The sequence below is a fragment of the Pteropus medius genome, unplaced genomic scaffold, assembly GCF_902729225.1.
Source record: "Pteropus medius unplaced genomic scaffold, Ma_sr-lr_union100, whole genome shotgun sequence".
Lineage (NCBI taxonomy): Eukaryota > Metazoa > Chordata > Mammalia > Chiroptera > Pteropodidae > Pteropus > Pteropus medius.
In genome coordinates this window covers 19,141,559-19,164,175 of record NW_024340692.1, presented here as the reverse complement: position 1 = coordinate 19,164,175, position 22,617 = coordinate 19,141,559, and the positions used below count along the sequence as shown (strand labels likewise).

Genomic DNA, 22,617 nt, shown 5'->3' with positions numbered 1-22,617 from the left:
ACAGTTTTACAGAGAGCATGGATATTCTAATCTACTTTTAAGATGGTATTTTTTTCCCTAAGAACTTTGGTGAAGTCTTCAGATGATCAGTCTGGGCTTTCAGAACCTAAATCACCCTCCAAATTCAAGGTGGATATATTTGGATATGTCGTAATCTACTTGACATGACCAATTATTAATTTGTTCTAATAATGAACAATGGCTTTATTTGAGTTTCTGTCAGTTTATTATATAAAATGTAAAGTGCATGATACAGAAAGAATTTGACTGGTATCCTACCAACAATGGATAAGATCTGGCATCCATGCTATTCTTTTGAGTAGTGATGGCAACCTAACATGGCTCTCATCAACAGCAGCGGCACTAGAATTAAACTCCTAATAAAATATCAGAAATTCTACTTGTCTTCTTTGATTTGGAGAAATAATTTTGGGCCAGTTACTTATAATAACAAAATCACAATATAAATTCAATAATTATGACCAAGGTTTTAGTAAATCAAATAAAATAGAAAAAAATGTTAATATTTCAGGTGATACTTTAGCTTGATTATTATATGTGTATGATACTTGATTTGATGTAGCATGCAAGATTTGGCTTTCAAAATAAATTATTTCAAAATTTTTCTTAATCTTAAAACTCCTAAAAAAGAATGAGATAGTTCCTAAAAGAGCTTTAATATAATCACAAGTAAAATACTATTAGGAGAAAAAATCAGTGACATTTAAAGCTAATTTCTCTGAATTAGGAAATACATTCTTAAGTATAAAAAGTAATTTAATTGTATGACTAAGTTGACCAAAACTGTCTATATATATATATATGTGTGTGTGTGTATATATATGTATATATGTGTATATATATGTATACATACGTATATATATATATATGTATATATGTATACATACGTATATATATACACATATATATACACACACACACATATATGCATATATATGTATATATATGCATGTATATATATACTAACAAATCAATGCTTTTTCACAAAAATGTGTTCTAAAATGACTTAAATTTAAAGTTAATATTTAACCTTTAAATAATCAATCTAAATGTACAACAGTAAAATAGTTAAACTAATTATGCTATATTAACATTAAAGGATATCTTATGGCCATTAAAAACTGTCCTAAAGTAATTTTTATGACACGAGAAAATGTTAGATTAGAAAGCATGAAAAGTAAGTATATCTTATGATCCAAAATATTTGAGTCTGTTTATGTATGTGTGTGAATCTGAAAAAAATAAAAACACTGAAATGTTAATAGAAGTTATTCTGGGGGTAGAATAATGAGATCCTTATACTGTTTTATTCTATTAAAAATTTTTAAATTTTCTGTGATGAACAGGTAACACTACTATAAGTTTTTAAAATAACCATAAGAATTTGTGTGAACACTTCTTGATGTATAGGAAGATGTGCGTTATATAATATCTAAGTTCCCAGAGGAGGTCAGATATTTCATGTGCACATTTTTCCATTATTCATAATTCTAAGTTGTTAAGACTCATTCTGAAAAAGGCAGCTGGACCATCCAAGACCAAGTATCTAAGGTGATCTATTACAAGAGAACTTTGAGAAAAAGAAGTCTCATGTAAGTGCTTGAGAACTGCTGTCACCATCATATATAATGGCATTTCCTTCTTGTATAAAGTAGATGTGAATAAAGACTATGACAACAGTTTATTTTAAAAACTTATGTTTAATTCTCAATGTTTCTTTGAAAAACTCAAGTGCACATCTGCATTGAAAACTGAGAACACCTGCCAACCTCATTAATCTCTTGTGTTTTGAAGCCTGTTTATTTATTCTTCTGGTTCTGTTTCCTTACAAATAAATTGTGGAGACATTTTGACCTTTGTAAACCAAACAAGGCAAAAAGTTATAACTGGATATTATCCAGGCTCATATTTTTGACTCAAGGGAAGCAATAAAAGTCATCAGACTCTCATCGCACACTCATCAGTTTCCTATTGGAAACACTCTCTTGGTTTTCCGTACAAGAACTTCGTTTTCCATTGTATCTAAACTTTGTTTGCATTATATTCTCTACGTATGTGATGCCAATTCTGAGGTTCAGGGTTATTTGTGTCCCGCCAAAAATCTTAACTTTGGAAGATGGCTGCAAAAGACAAGGACAGTATCTGAATTTTGCTTGATATAGCACTTGGTAGAGAATAAGAGAGAGAAAAATCTCTTTTCCAATTTCTGATAGTGTACTGTAATATCTTTGTCATTTTAAAGAAAGGTACAGTCTTGCCATGAATGGGAAGGTATTAATGATTTTGTTCAATTCCAAAACAGCTTTGCAAGTTCTAGTGTCATTCTGAAAGGTGCTAGAAACCAAGGAGATCAATATGGCAAGCAAGGCAAAACAGTGGGAGAAGATCTAGAGAGCAAGTGATACTTGTGATGCTTAATGTTTAATAAACATTTGACACAAAGGGTTTGATAAGTATTTTTCAAATGGGTGAAGTTTCATCATGGTTCCTAATGACCGTGCATCCAGTGTGGTTCCAGTGTTTATTATCAGCCCACTGCCCCACAATCTATACATACTCTTTTAAGAATGGGCTGGAAAAGCAAAATGTAATAGTTCAAGTTTCATCTAAATTGACTGAGTTACAGGCAGAGCTCCAGTTTACAAAGGGCCCTGGAGTGCCAAGCAGGGAAACTGATACAAAATCTCTTCAGATCAACTCATCCATTGAGGAATGAAGACAGCAAAGGCTGTACCTCCGAGGCAACCAGGGGAACTATACCTTGCCATACAATAAGACTTGAGTCACCAACACATTTCTAGACTTGGTCAGGATGAAGTATGGCTCTGGTATTTGTTGGGATCCATCAGGATTAAAAAAAAAAAAAAAAACATAGTTCAGGTCAAAGTTTTGTTAATATAAACCCCTCGATATAGTTAAAGCTATGTGTTTTTCTCGGAAGCCAAAGGAGATAACACAAAGAATGTGTTGAACTGCAGTTTGCAGTTTTTCAAATAGATGGGAAAGCTCTTCAGATAAGTAAATTTGGTTTGGGCATATATTTTTCAGAATTTATTTCTTATTCATCTCAGAAAGATAAAAGGTAAAGTTCAGTTTGTTTGTTAGTTTGCTTTCTAAATTTTTCCTATGATTCTGACATTAGATATGGAAAAAAAACGACACAGAAATAAACCACAGCAATTAGAGTCCTTCCAGTGCAAGGCTATTTTCTGAATAGTTGTAAAAAAGCTTTGGAAGTGACATTCACAGTTTCAGATATGTGTCCATGTAGCAGTCTGAGAATATTCTTTTATTATTATTATTATTATTATTATTATTATTATTAATTATGGTGACATTGGTTAATGAAATCCAATAAGTTTCAGGTGTTCAATTTAACAGTAAGGCACATTTATATTGTATTGTGTGTTTACTGCCCATAGTTAGATTTCTTTCTGTCTGGGAATATTTTCAGAAGTTCTCTGGAAACTGAGAGTTAAAATTTCAAAAAATGCTTAACTTGAATCAGGTTGGTATTTATGTGCAATAAAAATCCAACTTATTTTTAATGTATAGGAAGACCGAAACTTAGCATATCATGTCTGAATACATATACTATGAGCATTTGTTCAAAAAGTACATTGTCTTTAGGAGATGAAGTTCTCGGGGGACATTGTGTCACCTCTCATCATCATCTTCCTTATAAAGTAGATCAAGAGCAAGGGAGTGTAATTCACATTGTAAATTTGGCAACACATATAAACGATCCTCTAATCTTATACTACACAGTATAGAAATGATCCAAGTAGAAATAAGCACTAGCTTTATTTACTCATCTTCATTATAATTGAATGAGACAATAAAGTCAGCATATCGACAGATAATTCCATTTTTTACATCATCATAATATGTTCATGCAGATAACAGAAGTCTTTGTTTCACAGTGCAACTGCTATAAGTTAAATTGATTCAATTTAATTAATAAGCATTTATTCAGTGCCTACCTGTGCACAGCACTATACTAGGCATACAAGAGTTAGAAGAGATGATTCCTGCTCATAGAAAGCTTAAAATCTGGATAGGAATAGTCCATGCATACAAGAAAAAAAAAAGAATGATTAAAAATTGCAAGGAAATCAATAAAATAATAAACTCTAATAAAGACTATCAAGGCAGTGATACAATTAGGAATGCAGGCTAATCTGGAAAATTTGACCAGAGAACATAAGTCTTGAATTTGATATGATGAAAGTGAATAGCACATGGATTGTCAGTGAAACAGGGTAATCATTCTATGGTCAGTAGAAGATCGAAAAGAACGAGAAACTCAAAGACAAGTCAGTAAAAATCAGCAAGTCATTTTCAGGGAATGGCAGGCAAATTGGCTTACCTCTGGAAAAGGACACTGAGTTAGATGTAACTGAAGATACACAATGAGGCTGGCTAAAGGCATTAATCGGTACTATTCAAAGTCAATTTAAACTTTAAATAAATATTAATGCTTAAACACATCTATGAACTGAAGCTCCCCACAAACACACACCAAAAGAAAGGGTGTGTTTTCCTAACCTTAACAAAAAACAAGCAAACAAAAATTATAGAATATAGAATCTAAACTCAGGACATATAATCATTGGAGGTCAAATAATCAGACTGTGATGAAATAGCAATCACTTATGGTGTCATTTTTTTTTAAAAAGCTTCATAAAGACTAAGGTTGTCTAAGACCCATGTACATCCCCAAAGACAGAGACCTTCAACTCTATGCTGATCAGGCTCCTAATTCACTTAGGATATTTCTTCTGAAAAACCCATCTTATTTCATACTAAATTCAGCAGCAAATAAAAAGACCTTGGGTATTTATTTGTTGAGGTCATGGATGGGGAGACAGGTAGAAAAAAAGAAAAAACAGGGTGTTGGTTTCAAAAAGTGAGGTAATAAATGCTTATAATGAATACTTTATGAAGATATTTCTTAACTTGGAAAAAAGAGGGCAAAGTAGTCCTGCTCCCATGCCAAGAAAATGAGGCAGAAAAAGTATATAAAATGAAAGTCCATAATGAGCAAAAGGTTTTTAAATTAACCTATTTAGTAAACCAGAAACCTGTATTGATGAATCACACCCTCTTTTAAACTCAGTTCATTAAGAGAAAAATGTCAAGAAAATGAGTGTGGGGAGCAAATGGATTTAGGGGAACAAATCCTTAATTTGGATAAGGTGGAAATCTTCTTGTGGAACTAGGACTGGTGATGACTTATTGACCAGTATGACTTCGATGATCCATCAGGGTTAGAATGGGGAAACAGCAACTCCATAATATGCTTGTTCTCTGGGCCTTCACATGAGTCATTGCTTTAAAACAGCAAGGCGAGGAGTACTTCTGAGCCCCCAGCATATCTATGAAAGTTACTGGCCACCAGCAGCTGCAGCTGTTCAAAATGAATGAATGAATGAATGAATGAATGAATAAATAAAAGAAGATAAAGAAGCAAATAAAAATCGTGCTTTCAGTGTGCTTAATTGTTCTGAATGAGATACCCTGAAATCTGTATTTTCCAACTGTGTTCTACATTGAGTTTTTATATTCAAAATATGTTTTATTTTTTTATTTTACAAAATCTCTACAAATTCTAAAGACAGAAGAATAAAAGTTGTGTTCTTTTTGTAACATTTATTTATTACTGCATATGTAATTAATATAGAAATTTATTCAAGTATTTCCAATAAAATAATTCCTTATAAAAAAATTTTCATTGTCCAGCAGATATTTAGTACATATTTACTGAGTGGCTATTATGTATAAAGTTCCGTATTAACTCATGGATTAACAACTATGCAAAAGATACAGTCTCTGCCTTGAATAATAAGGTTATACTTATTATTCAAGAGAAATTATGGGAAAATGTCAGATAAATAGCACACTACGGCATTATATCATTATTTTAAACAATAAGGAGAGCAATAAACCTTAACTAGAATTCAGATCAGGAAATCAGAACTTTCACTCACCATTCTAAACACTAATTGGATAATGTTAAGTTATAGTCAATGCAAATATAGTACAAAAATAAAAGCACTGCAGATGCATGTGACATACATGCTTCCAACTATTCGATACTTTCGAGACACTCACTTCAGCTTTAAGGATAAACATAGACTAAAAGGGAAGATATGGAAAAAGATATTCCATGTAAACAAAAAACAAAAGCAGAGGTAGTTATACTTAGACAAAATAGATTTTAAGCCGAAAACTATAACAAGAGATAGTGATACTTCATCAAGAGGATATAGGAATGTTTTTAAATTTATATAAATATATGAAGCAAATATTAACATCTGAAGGGAGAAATGGACAGTAATACAATGGAGTAGGGGACTTCAATACCCCACTTTCACAATGGATAGATCACCTACACAGAAAATCAATGAGGAAACATTAGAATTAAACCAGATTGACCTAACAGACATGTATAGAACATTTCATTCAACAGCAGAATGTACATTCTTCTCAAACACACATGAAACATTCTCTAGGATAAATCATATGTTAGGCTACAAAACAAGTCTTAATAAATTTAAGAAGTTTGAAAACATATCAAGTATCTTTTCCAACCATAATAGTATGAAACTAGAAATCAACTATAAGAGGAAAACTGGAAAGTTCACAAATATGTGGAGACGAAACAACATACTCCTGAATAAGCAATGTGTAAAGGAAGAAATAAAAAAAAAAGGAGGAGGAGGAGGGAGAGGAGGAGGAGGGGGAGAAATACCTTTAGACAAATAAAAATCGAAACAAAATATACTAAAACTTATGGAATCTACCAAAAGCAGTTTTAAGAGAGAATTTATAATAATAAACACCTACGTTACAAAAAAAGAAAAATCTCAAAAAACTTAACTTTATACAAGAAACTAGAAAACAGGATATACTAAATCCAAGTTAGCAGAAGGAAGAAAATTAAAAGAGCAGACTGGAAATAAGTAAAGACTGAAAGTGCCTCCTGATAAAAGATAAGAAATAAATAAAATAAAATAGCAGTAAAGAGAATTGTGAAATGCCACACCCACACACAATCAAACGAAAACCTAAAAGGCAATAAAAAAAAATCAAAAAACTAAAGAGCATTTTTTAAAAATGCAAACAAAATTGGCAAACCTTTACCTAGACTAAAAAGAAGACTAATAAATAAAATTTTAAAATAAAGACAAGACATTGTAATTGATAACACAGAAATACTAATGATCATAAGAAACTACTGTGAACTATCTGCCAACAAATAAGATAACCGAGAAAAAAATGAATAAATTCCAAGAATCATACAACCTACCGAGACTGAATCATCATCAAGATATAGAAAATCTGAACAGATCAATTACTAATAAGGAGATTGAATCAAAAACCTGCCAACAAAGAAAAGTCCAGGACCAGATGGCTTCACCGGTAAATTCTACCAAACATCTAAAGAGGAATTAATATTGATCCTTCTCAAAAAACTGAAAAGGAAGCTAACACTTCCAAACTCATTTTTCAAGGCCAGCATTACCCTGATACCAAAGCCAGACAAGGATATCACAACAAAGAAAATTACAGGCCAATATCCCTGATGAATATAGATGTAAGAATCCTCAACAAAATATAAGCAAACTGAACCCAACGGTAAATTAAAAGGATCATACACCACGATCAAGTGGGATTTACTTCTGGGATACAAAGATGGCTCAACAAATTGATAAATAAATATTGCAAATCAATAAATGTGATACACCACATTAACAAAATGAAGGATAAAAATCATATGATCATCTCAACAGATGCAGAGAAAGCATTTGACAAAATTTAACATCCTTTCATGATAAAAACTCTCAACAAATTAGGTATGGAAGGAACATATCTCACATAATAAAAGCCCTATATGACAAGTCCACTGCTAATGTTATATTCAATGATGAAAAGTTGAAGGTTTTTCCTCTAGGATCAGGAATAAGACAAGGGTCCCTGCTCTCACCACTTTTACTTAGCATAGTACTAGGAGTCCTAGCCAGAGCATTTAGGATAGTAAAGGAAATAAAAGGCATCCAAATCAGAAAAGAATTAAAATTGTCTCTGTTTCTAGGTGACATAATATTATATATAGAAAACCCTAAAGACTCCACCAAAAACATACCACTCTCCTGTTCAGTTGTGAGGACTAACAGATTTCTTTTCTACTTAAACTAATTTGATTTGAGTTTTATTATTATTATTATTATTATTATTATTATTATTATTATTACTACTACTACTTACAGAGAGAGGGAAAAAGCCACATGAACATAAAGGATTTTTAAGTTAAGAAGGAGGGAAAAATGGGAAAAGAGTTTCAGTGAACTTCTTAGGCCTCACTTTTCACACGGAATGCAAAGCATAGCAGTAATTTTGGCAACTAGAAATATTCCTGATTCTAATATTTTAAAAATTAATGAGATTAGAAAGAAAGAAAAGTTAATGAATCAGAAAGGCTTTGACCACCCACGGTGGTGACCCTCATGGGATCTTCTCAGTGTATCCTTTTATGTATAAAAATGGTTAAAATGGGCAGGAGAGTCTGCATTTGTATCTGCTATTTGTATATGACTATGTGGATATTTTTTTAATCTTCCGTTGATTTGCAAGATCACTTTTCTATCACAACTGCTAAGTTTACATTCCTGATTTCTTTGGTTGTCTTTTCTTTCTCCCACTGGAAAACAACTCAAGCCTCTGGATATGATGCTTGAGAAGGGCTAAAGAGTTCGACAACAGGAATGTGGAATGATTTGCTTAGGGTCATAATGCCAGTCTGCATCAAATGCCTCATTTGGAGAAAAATAAAAAGGAAGAGCATACTGTTTGTAGGGGTTAAAACTGCAAACATAAACATATCTCCAACCTGCTCGTGCAGCTGCCATTTTCTTGTTTCGCAGTTTGTTCTCCAAAGCTTGCTACACCATGAAAAAAGCACAGAAGAACATGAGATGCCCCGGTGTTTGCAACTACTTGACATTAATAAAGAAATTATTTCTATGAAATACACTGTATCCTACCTGTTTCATCTTCTTTTTTAGATCCAGGTTTGCCGCCTTCTGGCCTTTTGCAGTAGCGTTAAGATAATAGATGGTCAAACTAAATGTAAAGAAATAATAAAATTTATGGCATTTTCCAGTTCAAGATTCATCTTAAACTCACATTAACTAAACCATTGAATGAATGGTGGCCCTGGAGTAGACTTCAAGATGTTTTCTACTCGAAACCCCTCAATTTGTAGATAGAAGACTCAGTCGGATACAGAGAGGTAAAGAAGCAACTCAGTTATACAGTGACCAGGTGCAGACCTGAGAGGCTGGGCCCCAAGGCTCTGCCTCCACAGCCAGGGACTCTGTCTACTACACTCCATTGCCTAATTTTAGCTTCTTCTTGGAAATATATTAACATCAGTTTAAATTATAATTAAAATTAACATTTTAAATTGATGCCAATGGCATCCATGAGAATGGAATATCTACTGAAGCTTAGGGAATGTGTCAAATAAAAAGGAAACTAACTTTCTGCCTTAAATTCCCCATTTTGGCTTTTACGACTAAGAATATAATCCTATTCATAACCATAGTTAATTAACATGAATTTTTTTCCATAGGATGTATTGTTTGCATTTCTCCCTTCTTCAAAAAGAAAATGGTTTATAAAGGAATATTCTTGGCTTTCAAGTGACATTTACATTTCTAGAAAGAGCAAATTCCAGCCAAACATTTCTGCAAAAGCCAATATGCTCATCTTCACTTAAAGCAAAACAAATAAACAAAGAAAGAAAATATACAGTTAAAAATAAAAGGTAACTGGCATTGCTCTTTCTTGCAAATAACTAGATACTGAACACATTTCCTCTACTCACTAACATGCCAGATTATATCCTTTATGAGCCATCTGCTGCTAGCAACAGAACTATTGACATGGTTTAGTTGGGTTTGTTTAGCTCTTATATGAGTGGCAGGAGTTTAAATGAAATTACATACACGAAAGCATCTGGTACAATATCTAGCATGAAGTAGGTGCTCAATTAATGTGTGTGTGTGTGTGTGTGTGAAAGAGGAGAGAGAGAGGGAGAGAGAGAGACGAGAGAGAGTGTGTGTGTGTGTGTGTGTGTGTGTGTGATGAGAATTTTTCTTAGAAAAATGCCTGGGTTTGGAGGATGAACTCAAAGACCTCACAAGTCATTTGCAATTCTGAAATTCTCTATTTATCCAACACTTTTTTTTCCTGCCTGGTGATGTACCTTAAATGAATATTCCTTATAAATCATTTTTTAGTCTCTAAAGAAATAAAACTGCCTGCAGAGAACTAACCTAAGCTCTACTCGGTTATCAAAAGCCATCTAAGCTGATGTAATATGGCCCATTGGGGAAATTCAAAATGCTTGCAACATGTAACATTCTCTAATTAAAGGTAATAAAAAGCCAAGCCAACTGTATAGGTTCCATAAAGTGGAAGATGAGACCTCGGGATTTGAAAAATTAAATCAGTGATGAACTGGAATTTAGGTTTTAAATCAGAACCTCAGAACCAAAGTCAACTCTGCAGTACATCTATTTGACCTTTTACCCTGTCAGCCTTCCCCTTGACAGTCTACATCGGGAGTCGGCAAACCTGACTCCTGGCTTGTTTTGTCGGGCCCATGAACTAAGAATAGTTTTTATACTTTGAAATGATTACATAAGTACTAACATAATATCCTCATTTTTGCCTCTGGTCTTTTAAGAAAAGTGGGCTCATCCTGGTTGTAGACCATCTCTGACAAGTGGCTTCCAGCCCTTCTGAACATGCCTACTCATTCTGAACTCGGGGTGTGGTGCTGCCAATGAGTGGGGGGAAGTTAAAGGTGAGAAATAAGAAGATGCGAATTTGAATTCACTTATTAGCCATTTGATTTGGGGCAGACCTTCCCTGTGCTATCAGCGAGGCCAACATCTTACTGTGGAAATTAAATGAGTTACTATATCGATAGTGCCTGGAACAAAGGCAGCGTTAACCCCTCAGCCACAATCCCACGATGGTTTATTAAATCTTTAATTAATGGCATTAGTGCAATGTTGTTCTTTTGCTTAAAAATAAATGTCTCTCAATAAGTTAAGAATATAGTCATAAAATCTGATTATCGTTTTGTGTTTCCTTTTTTAAACAAGATCTCATTTATACTACTGGACGTCCTAGGCATTTAAAAGTCACTCTTAACATGCTCTCAGAAGCTGCTATATCATAAAAACATGGAGATTGCAAGTCACTTTAAGGGCCATCTGGTAAAACATGCTGCATTTCCTAATACATCTGTACCAGAGATTTACTGTCTGATTCTAAATGCCACCCCATCATCAAGGTTCTGTAATATATAATAGTAATCTGTTTTACTGTTTAATTATCCCTACAGGCTATTAGCTCTCCTGCAAAGAAGGTGTCATGGTGTAAAGGGGTGAATGTATTTATCTGCAGCGGCCAAGAATCAAAAGCCAGTGAAAATAACATGGGGACAAAAACCCCTTCTTAAGTTCCCCTTTGAACGTCACCTCTGACTTTAAAAGGATAGACTAAGTGAACTTTCTAAGACATTTCTGGTCCTCTGATTCTACTATTATAGACACATAGTTGCTGATGACCTTCTAGGAACAAGGACAGGATGATTTTTAAGCCCCCTTAAGTCCTGAGCCCTAAAATATAGTCCGTAGGGCCCCCAAGGGAAATATTAACTTAGATGTTCATCATTTCTGTGTGTTCACAGCCATCCGCTTTATGGAACAAGAAGTGGGGGCCAGGGGGTGGGGGAAAGCTCAAAGTGCTCATTGGATTTAGCAGTTATGTTTCCCTTGCTTTAGCTATTTACTGATAATTATTTTGGTTACTTGGGAACAAATCTTATAATCCTAGGCAGGCAAAGACAGATGCAGATGGCTGTGAATTACTTCCAATAAGATCAGAATACGGCAAATGACTTTCAGCCTCTCACTACCATGTAATCAGCACTGAACCTGATTAGGTTACAGAATGACCCTTGGAGAGAGTGATTGCTGAAAAAGCTGAAACTTAAAAGGAGTCAGGAAGAACATAACAAAAGCTCTTTCTGTGAAGAGGGATAGCACATACACCATAACCAAAACCACAGCAATGACCAGTCCAGGGTTAGAAAGCTGTCTCAAGATCTTTGCCATCCAGCTTGGGAAATCATGCTCCAGTGTTTCTCCAATGACTTCAAACATCCTATTTTTGCCACTGGTGGGGGGAAAAAAAAGAAGTTTATTTAAAACATATGGAAAACCGTGGTTACAGCAAGAAAACTAGAAATCTTTTTCAAACACTAAGTGCTCTTTCAGGTTAAGAATCTGATGTTCGGCTAGAACTCCTGATACTTTGACTTCATATTGTCAACATATAGATAAAATGTGAGAAATGTTATCCCATCATAAACACATCATCAAACCAGGTAGGAAATTCGCCACGGAATTAGGGGAAAAAAATTTAAGCTATATTTCTAAGATCTTGATTGAAATACGTTTTATAAATAGCTTCTCAGTCTACTCCTCCTCTAGCTGTCCTCGAAGAACACTCTCTTTGGGGTGAATAAACAGCACACTCAATTTTTTTAATTAGCCTTGGAAAGGAGCCTGAGAAATAGCTTAACGGAATCAAATCCACGAATAATCCAATACATCTCTCCATGCAATAGCTTCTATCTCATTTTCCACCAGAGCTATTAATAGGTAACCACACTGAATGATGACTCCCTTCTCTCTCAGTATGTCTTTTGGACAGGTCTTAAAATGTACCAGCTCAGTTCCACTGCTAAGAAAATAAGAAGAGAAAAAAAAATAAGCCTTGAAAGCAAAGGTCCTAAATGGGTTTGTTCTCAAACCATTAAGACAAGAATCAGCCCCTATGAACTAGAAAAATGAAAGCAGAGGTCTATCTTAACTTAGAATATAATGTTCAAATTATAAAGTAATATCTATCAGGCTGAATTATTTTTTATAGTTATGTATATTGATTTTACTATGAAAAGATATAATTTTCAGAAAAGATACTAAGTTGTTTATCACCAAGTTTTATGTATTAAATGAACATGACCCACAAGTTCCAGATCATTTTTTTTTTCCCCATGAACTAACGGATAATATCTTTCAACAGACTGAGAGTGACTCCAAGTACCTTGTCAGGAGTTGCTGGACTACAGAGGTATAAATTTTGCTTCACAAATTATAAATCTACATACTAATTAGCAAGACCTATGATACATAAGGGGGAATGAAGTTTACAGACAATTTAAGATTATATTGACTATTCCACTAAAGTTTCTTCTTCATACATCCTAACCGATCATCCTCCCCCCACCCCCCGCCCACCACCACACAGAATACAGCCAGAGTAAGTAGGTAAGCACACAGGAGAGAAGATAAGACAATCTATCCTCCCTTCTCCAGCTTGTTCAGCTATAGTTAATGAATGTTTTTAGAATGGGGAGACTGGAATTTTGCAAAAACAGTCCCTACCTACAAAGGTCTTCTTTATATCCCAGTGTGTCCCAAATGCAAAGTTAGAGGCACCTCTGGGAATTTTGGGGTGCCTTTTCCAGATCATGTCTCTTACCAAGAGTCTAGATCTCTTCAATTATACACAAACTATAGAACTAATTAAAAATCCCTGGCAATTCCTTTTTTTGGCAGATTAGCCAACATGTGCCACTTCACAATACCCCCAGAAGTCCTTTCCAGTCTGCTTTGACTTTACAGTCAAATGAAATGCTACTTCACTTAACCTATGGTTTCCCTAAGGGCATAGCTTCATCCATCTTAGATTAAAACAGTCTATGAGTAGGCTTGTCTTTCCAGCCAGACTGAAAGTGCCACAGGACCAGAATCTAAGCCCAAATTAATCTTACATCTCATCTAGTGTTTAGCACACAATAAGCAGTCATTATTCACTTGTTAATTCAAATTATTAGCCAACACTTTGCTGTGTTCTGAGATGCTGTGACTCAGAGATGAAAGTATTTCCCACCTCTAGAAGTCAGCTACACTATTAAGAAAAATAGAAACATAGAGTGTAATTGCAAATAAGTTATGTAATAGCAGTGTCACAATATAATATAAACCTGAACATATTGTATGATCTTAGTTATTTAAAAAAAAATCTGCATGAAAAGAAAACCAGAATATAAAATGCCAAAATATTGAGAGTTGTTATTTCAGGGCTTTGGGGGTTATGGTAGTGTTTATTTTCATGTGAAAATGTTTCTATAATTTCCAGATTTTCTAGGACAAACACATATTGCCTTTGCAGTAAGATGAAAATGCATAAAAAATGTAATCACCATAATGTTAATAGGGAAGTGTGTGAGAACCTAGAGAACTAGAAATTGTTCAGAATTATTAGTGAGGGAGCTGGTAGAGAAACGTTGAATATCAGGAAATATGGTGAAATGATTAGAATTTTCTTTACCTGGACCAAAGAGATAATTTTTAAATTGTTGAGCTGTTTAAAGAAAATCCACTTAATAGTCTACTAAAATAATTTTATGAGAAACTCACCCTCCCTAACCAGATCTTATGCAACCAGAACAAGGTAGAATGTCTTATCAAATTGCTTTGCAGAATGGGTCTCCTAAGGTGTTGCAGCCACCTTACCTGAAAACATATCTGTATTGGAGAGCAACTGGCTATCACTACCATGTCTCCATTAATCTACCTTAAATGCATGTTTGCCAATTGTCTGTCCACCCCGCCCCGCCTCCTCCCGGCAGGGTCAGATACCCTTTACTAGGCAGGCTGGGCAAACCACCACAAACTCAGGGTCCCTATAGATGGTAAGTCATGAGGCTCCTATTAACATAGCTTTCTCACCTCATTTCTAGGGTGGAAAAATCCTTTTAACTTTTCAGTCCACAAATAAAGTATACATTCTTTTGCTGATAGGAAAAATAGATTAAATAGGATAGAGAGAACCCCTTCCCTACTTCTCTACTGAAAATATTTAAATTTCCTTGATCTTAAAATAGTGATGTATATGTAGTAATTTTGCCTAAGTTTGCCAATTAGGAAACACTTGGTCAAAATCAGATATTATGCTTTAGAAACAAATGATTTCTTTCCCATTACAATCATAGTAATTAAGTGTGATATAAAGAAAAGTAGAAAAGTTAGGGCTCAAAGCCTGAAATTGTATAGTCATTGTACATGCCTAGCTCGATGATATTTTTAATACAAATGTACCTGTGTTAATACCACCCAGCTCCATATTGACATTGTGGGGTCTCCCGTGTAGAGAGCTAAGTCACTTTGATACATTTTTCTGAAAAGTATTAACTTCCAATAAAAAGTTAAAAGCACACTTATCTTGTATATTTAGTTGTGTGGGTAATTTGCAGTTAACTGAGGTCTTTGAATGGCTTATGTCTTGAACTGAATACTCTGAGATTTATCAAGGAGTTATTAAGACCAATCGCTCCTTCAAGAATGCAATTTCATATTTAGTCTCCAGATGTCACTGTCTGCATTATTTATTTCAGCCCACTGGATGGGGGTGGGGCAGAGAATGAACAGGACTTGTCAATATTAGCTTCCTGAATTGACAGAACTCCAGTAATTTCTGTCCTATCAGCTGGCTTAACATTTTCTTGCTTTCTTTTCCAGTAAAGCCATAATAACCCAGACTATTATTAGAGTGAAAATTCCTCTTTTATACTTAAGTCAATGGGCAACAAACCTTTTGACTTTAATAACTTGGGTCTGACAGCATGATGGGGAAATTATATGTGACCATTATTGCATCATGGTTCTCATTCACACGGCTTTTCACATTCACATTTTCTACACTGAAAAGGAAAAATACCTCGAATGCATGCTGCCCAATGACTCAACATGCAGAAGTTTGGGGGGAGACTTGTGATAGATTCGTTTTTAAGACTCTTTAAGAAATGAAATCTCAATTCTCCATATCCTGGGGTCTTTGCTTTCTTGATAAGCGTCAGAGAGAGAATTCTGTCATAGAGAACTGTAGAAAGTACATTTTCAACTTGAATCGGAGAGATTTCTTAACTATTATTGACTTGAGTGATTTATCCTTGCTATTTAGGGAGAATATATGTGAGAAATAGCTTTAATTTTTTACTGGCATGTAGCATTTTGGATTATAAATTGTGTGACCCTTTTTAATGATGAGTCTATGTCCCAGGTAGTATGTGGGGTAATCTACTATATTTATTTATTTATTTTTATTTATTTATTTTTCCAATGTGGTAGTCCACATGAGACATAGCAATAGCTTCAAATATCTGCATGCAAAGGCCTAGCATCAGGTAACCTTTCATATCCAGACTAGCTCTTTGCTATGTCCTTATATAGAAATAACTCAGACTCATTGTCCATAATTTACTTAGGCAGAGCCTGGAGCAGTTATTTTCCCTTTTATGAGAAAATAGATGAAACTTGCCTAAGAGTCTCCATGTCACCTAATGAGCCTGAATATCCAAAGGATCTCATTCCCACATACCAAGATGCCATTGTTTGAAAAAACGAAAATAATTCACACTTTGACCATTACTATCTTCATGCCTGAAAGAAAACTATGCCCAAATAAAATTTCAAAGACAAGAACCTGAAGGGGCCACAATCAAAAGATGGAGGGAGGGATACGATCATGTACAGGACGGGCATGGTGGACAAGAAGAGGATGAGCAAGAGCATGCCCAGGTAGAAATTATTCGATCTGGAAGCTTTGAAGACTCTGGCCTCAGGAACGTTGCAACACATCACGGCCCAGCACTGGAAGTACATGGATGTGTGGAGTCGAAGGATATTGATGCCTGGGAGGCTGGGAGCAAAGAAAGAGCCCATCCTAGAAAGGAAAACAGAATTCTGTTCAATTGGAGTCTTCACTCCATAACAAGGTTACACAGCACCTGTTTATTTCACATCCTGCTTATTTGCCAAAGGCAGAAAACATATTGCCACTTTCAACCATACGAACCCTTTTTATAAACAAATTGGCTAAGCTATTTCCATCTTCTGTACCCATTTTACCATTTCCCTCATTATTGTGGGTATTGTATACATAATTCCATCATAGAAAGATGCAGACCACCAATCATCTGCTATCATTAGCAAATTTAAACTACAACAGAGTAAACAATATACATATTACATTTGTTTTTCTTGTTTTCTACTTCTAAAATAAACCTAATTTCCTCTAATACTCATATCGATTCATACATACAAAAAATAACTTTTATATAATTGACCCTTAAAACTACATATTCTGTTAAAATAAACTGTACATTTGGATTAATTACTTTTGTCATGGCTAATTAATTTTTGTTTAATAAAAGAGAAAAATTGAAATGGTTTTCTTTTTCTGAAGTATTTTCTACTTGTGACTGTTATAATGTTCAGAGCGGATGGGAATGATGTATTTATGTCTAATAATATTTTGTTGCTATCCTAGAAAAAGCTTTATATGGTTTCAAGATGAAAATTCAACACTTCCATTTAATTTAGTTTATCTGTTTACTTTATTACTTTTGTTTGCCCTGGAAACCCACTGCAATGTATACCTGATTTTTTAAACATATTTTAAAATACCACTTTAAGATAGGAACCATGTAGGTAAGGTCACTTTTATTTGATGGATTTATTGGTTATTTCAACAAAATAAACTTTAATTTTTATTTGATGAAAAAATCCATTAGCACCACAAAACTATATTAATGACAATTAATTAATCTAAAACCAAAAAGAGGTTTTAGAAGTTATTTTAGAAGTTTAAGTAGATCATACCTTTTTGACTGTTCAAATTATAATAAAGCCCTCAGCATTTCTAGTTAGGTTTACCATTTTATATTTCCTGGATATGTAAAATTGTTGTTTTAACCAATCCAGTGTAAATTTGGTTTATTATTGTGGGTGGGGGAGTTAAGTTAAAGAAGTTAGTGTCTACTATAATTCAACTTGTGCAACCCAACATTATAATATTTTATTGAAAAATAGAATCTCGTCACAATTTGGGTTATCTTATTGATAAGAGTCCACACAACAGATCTGAATGATATTTTTACATACTGAGTTGACCAGAGACTTTGTGGAAAGTTAAATTATTTTTTAAAATGGCATGAACTAATCATGCTAAGCTAGATAAGCCATATAGAAAAAGTTGAAAATCACATGATATCACTTATATATGGAATATAAACCTAAAAGCAACAAATGAACAGGACAAACAAACAGAGACTCATGAACATGGACTATAGACTAGTGGTTACCAGAGGGCAGGGAGGGGGGAAGGTAGATGGGGTAAATGGGGTCAAATATGTGGTGACAGAAAGAAATCTAACTATGGGAGGTACACACAGTGTAAACATACATGCCTTACTGTTAAAGTGTACAGCTGAAACTTATTGGATTTCATTAACCAATGTCATCATAAAAAATAATAATAATAAAATTAAATAAATAAATGAATAAATAAATAGATGGTATGAACTTTGGGTGATAATGCCGTGTTCATGTAGGTTAATCAGCTGCAACAAATGCACCACTGTGGTGAGCAATGACGATAGTGGGGAAGCTGTGCATGTGGGAGCAGGTGATATGTGTGAGCTGTCTGTACTTTCCACTCAATTTTTCTGTGAACCTAAAATTTACTTAAGATATAAACTTTATTAATTTTTTTAATGAGAGGATAGACTTTGGAACAACACAGGGTATCCTGGTTACAAGATAGCATGAAAGAACCTGGAACTCCCAAAACGTGAGCAAGCGACTGAGCGACAGTCCAGCTGAGTGGTCAGAATAACAAAGCACTAAATTATATCTCCAAAGGCCAATATTTGGAATGCAATGCTTTTAGATAATGATGCTTTTCCTCTTCTAAAAGTCAGGGTTGTCCATGTGATTTGTTCTGGCCAGTAAATTAGAAATAAAAATGAGGTGTCTCACTGCTGGGTAGAAATTTTAAGAACACTGTGTACTATTTTGTTCTCCTCTCTCTCTGCTACCCTGACCAGCAGTGTTCCAGATGGATCTGATTCTGTCTTTCTAAACCTCCACAGTGAGGGTAACTTATAAGGGCAGAGCCTTCTACCAATCCACATTAGACTTGTAGTGTGAACAAGAAATAAACTTTTCCTTTTGTAAGCCACCAAGATTTTAGTATTTCATTGCTGGACAACCTAGGCTATCCTAAGACATAATTTTGTACATAATTCAAGACCAAGACTTGCCTAAAGTCACATGTGTACCTATACATATATGTGCATTGTTTGTATGTATGCATATATATGTACACACACATTATCTGTACATGCATTGGTAAATAAATAAATTTCAAATTTTCCAAATAAATATCACATAGGCATTTTGAACAAATGACACAAGAGCCATAACCTGAAAAACAGGGCCTGGCAGCACAGCAACATGTGAACCTTAATGCTCATCCTACCTTTGTTCATGACTCACTCACTAATCAGCTTGCCCACTAAGCCCCTTACCCAGACTTGATGCTGTCATCTGCCAGAAAAATATCATTGTAATACCTTAGCCTGATAAACTGCTTTCCTCCCAAGAAGATCAAAGCAAGTGAGAGCTTCCTTTATTTAGCTCTTCTTATCACTCCAGTGACATTGTATATGTCAGGTAAATTATTCATACTTGATCAACTGAGAAAATGAGGTAGCAAAAGGTGACAAGACCAGTGGGACGGTATACAATGAGACAGCATTGGAGCAATGTCCAAACCCATCTTCTCCCTCACTGTGTGTTCTCTGCTGCCTCTACATCCTGTTATGACAGAGATAATTTGTGTTTTCGTCAATTAGATATGATTTCGAAAAACCTATGCTATTTAAAAAATAAATGTTTGACAAAGGTTTACTGATCATTTCAGCCAATTCATAACAAAATGGATTTTACCTATAAATATTTGATTTTAATAACATCAGTGTAAATAACCTCCACTACTTAAAACCTCCCAAAGTTGTAATTGAATGTCTCCAGTCACAAACAAATGGAATTTGATAAAAAATCCCCATGCTCTTTTGATTATTTCTGTAGAAAATGGCCAAACTCAGTTATCAGATCCTCATGCCTCATCAAACAGTAGATTACCATGTGTGAGTGCCCTTGTGCAAGAGAGCCTACTACACACTCCACACCCCTGCACCTGGCACACCACATCCTCCCTCACCAACTTCCTGGGAACTAGGAAAAGAATATTTGTACAAAGGGTTGGTCTGAAGGTGAATAATAGTTCTTTTGTTTCTGGAACTCTGGAAAATGTGTGACTGCCTTTGTATACTCAAAAAGCACAATCGCTTAGTAACGTCCTCTTCATACTAATCAGAAATGAGACTTGACTAATATCTAAAGGAATAATACATAGAAAGTGATAGTGCAGTGATACTGCAGAGATCTTGATAATGGATCTGCCCATGAGAAAACTGGAGAACATTTTTTAGATTTTTAAGAGCGTTAATATGAATAATAGTGATATGTAGAAAGAGCTGTAAAATTATAGGACTGCCATTACAACAGCTTTTCTGATAATGAAAATGAATTTCTAAGATGATCTGTTGCCTTAAATCTGAAAGAATAAGAAAGAGAGATGCAACATATGTCTGCACAAATGGTACCCTCCAGGCCTGAGGGATTTATGGCACTCTGTAAGAGCCAGGGAGTTTTAAAACTAATATAGCACAGTGGTCTCTCATTACTTGAATAGCAAGGTTAGCTATTTTCTGCCATGACAACAGAATCCTTTCCAGGAAATAAAAATTCCAGAACCCATAGAATCCGCCCCCATGGCTTTCTCTGTCAGTAGTCATACACTGGGCCACCTTGACTTTCTTCCCTGCTTGGAGAATAAAAGGTTCATTTCACTCCTTCATGACTCTCTAGACACATGAGCTGTAATGTGCAGAATTTAGCCAAGAATTACATTTTTAAACATATCTGACAATGGAGAAGATAATCTTTTTATAGTCTTTTCTTCATATTGATTGAGCCAGTGAGGCACAGGAATTTGACAGGCCCCGTGGCAAGATGATGGGGTCCTTGACTATAGTCTTTATGTTGCTGAAGCAAGATATAATTAACTACAGTCTTTATATTGCTGAAGCAAGATATATTTGCAGAGAGGTCCAGTCTCACAAAGGTTTAGTAATTCAGGCCAGCTATGGTTGAAAGGTTTGAGTTATATATGATACTTGTGCAAAGACTTAACCTAGTTACTGGTACTTGTACATAGGACAAAGGTATGGTCAGTGGTGCAGTGTTATGTTAGACATGTATCAGCAGGATAAAAAAGCTCAATTATAAGTGCTTATAGATTGGAGTGCTCTTAGTTAAGGGTGACAGATTTCTAAGACACATGGTCCCCAGATGAATTGTATGCTATGATTCAATTTTTAAGCTCAAAACATGATTTTGACTGTATCAAATCATCTTAACTTGTCAAGGTTTATAGGAAGAATGCTTTCATTTAATAAAAGATATGACAATCCTTTGTACATCAAAAGAAATAATTCTGGTGTGCAAATGGCCCTGTGAAACTAGTTCCAAAATAAAGATCACATTTTTAACTCGACCTTCCTAAAACATGTGTTTCATCTCTATAAACTATTGGATTTGGTAAGATACTATTTTTAAAAGTAGCTATAAGTTTTATTTTAAATATATTCGATAGTGACAAGATAAAATCAGATTCTCAGAGAGACCTTACATCAGTTTATTTCACACTTAATATGTAGTAATGTGATCATTAACGTCACTGTTAGATCCTAGTGTTGCAGAATATAAAATATAAGAAGCCTTCAAATAATCTACCAACCAGAACATGGACTCCCATCATTGGATGAAGGAGTACTATGCAAAACAGGCGGATGCCTTTGAGGATCGAGATTTAAGATATGAAAAAGAAAAATGTAAACTATTCATAACCATCCACTCTGCAAAGGCAAACGTTGACTTAGACACAGACTGCGGTCTCCTCTGACACTGGGTTATAATGCTTTATGAAATAATGAACTCGGAGGCTTTTCTAAAAGCGGCCAATTATTCAACAGCTGGCCTACCAGATCATGCCTTGGTTGAAGATCAGAGCGAGGACGTTGCCACTGATGTCAAATTCGGTGTATGAAGGCTAGAAGAGACACAGACGTTCATTGGATTAGTAGCTTAAATGGTAAATATTGAAAGGCTAGTATTTTATGTTTCTGCATAGGTATAGCTAAGCTCTCAACTACTCTCTTGCAGCAATAATAGTAGAGTAATCAATATAATAAATAATTACTAACAAATAAAATTTAAAAGCACCCTTTTTAACATAGCGAATCTGTCATTCAGTGCTATGAAAGTGTGAGACAGTCTCTCATGCACTGCTGGTGAAAGTAAATATTGGAGAAAACTTTTAGAAAAACAATTTGTTAATACATATTAAAAGCTTTAAAAACTTCATTTTCTCTGACACTGTTAAGTCTACTTCTATGAATTGTTTTAACAAAATATTTTAAATGTTTACAAATTTAAACAAGCAGCAAAGAAACCACCTAACTGTCTAACATTGGTG

General features: G+C 34.5%; 1 protein-coding gene across 8 annotated transcripts in view; it reads right to left on the bottom strand.

The window, feature by feature from the left end:
- Positions 1-3,800: 3,800 nt before the first annotated feature.
- Positions 3,801-22,617, bottom strand: part of TMC1 (transmembrane channel like 1) — a 259,282-nt gene continuing 240,465 nt past the window's right edge. For all 8 annotated transcript variants that reach the window (XM_039841651.1, XM_039841643.1, XM_039841469.1 and 5 more), the window contains 6 exons: positions 22,124-22,191; positions 16,657-16,896; positions 12,154-12,279; positions 9,069-9,147; positions 8,915-8,966; positions 3,801-5,431 (listed from right to left, as the gene is read on the bottom strand). In XM_039841651.1, the coding sequence (XP_039697585.1) occupies positions 5,409-5,431; positions 8,915-8,966; positions 9,069-9,147; positions 12,154-12,279; positions 16,657-16,896; positions 22,124-22,191 (588 nt within the window). In that variant the 3' untranslated portion in view covers positions 3,801-5,408. The remainder of the gene's footprint in view (positions 5,432-8,914; positions 8,967-9,068; positions 9,148-12,153; positions 12,280-16,656; positions 16,897-22,123; positions 22,192-22,617) is intronic.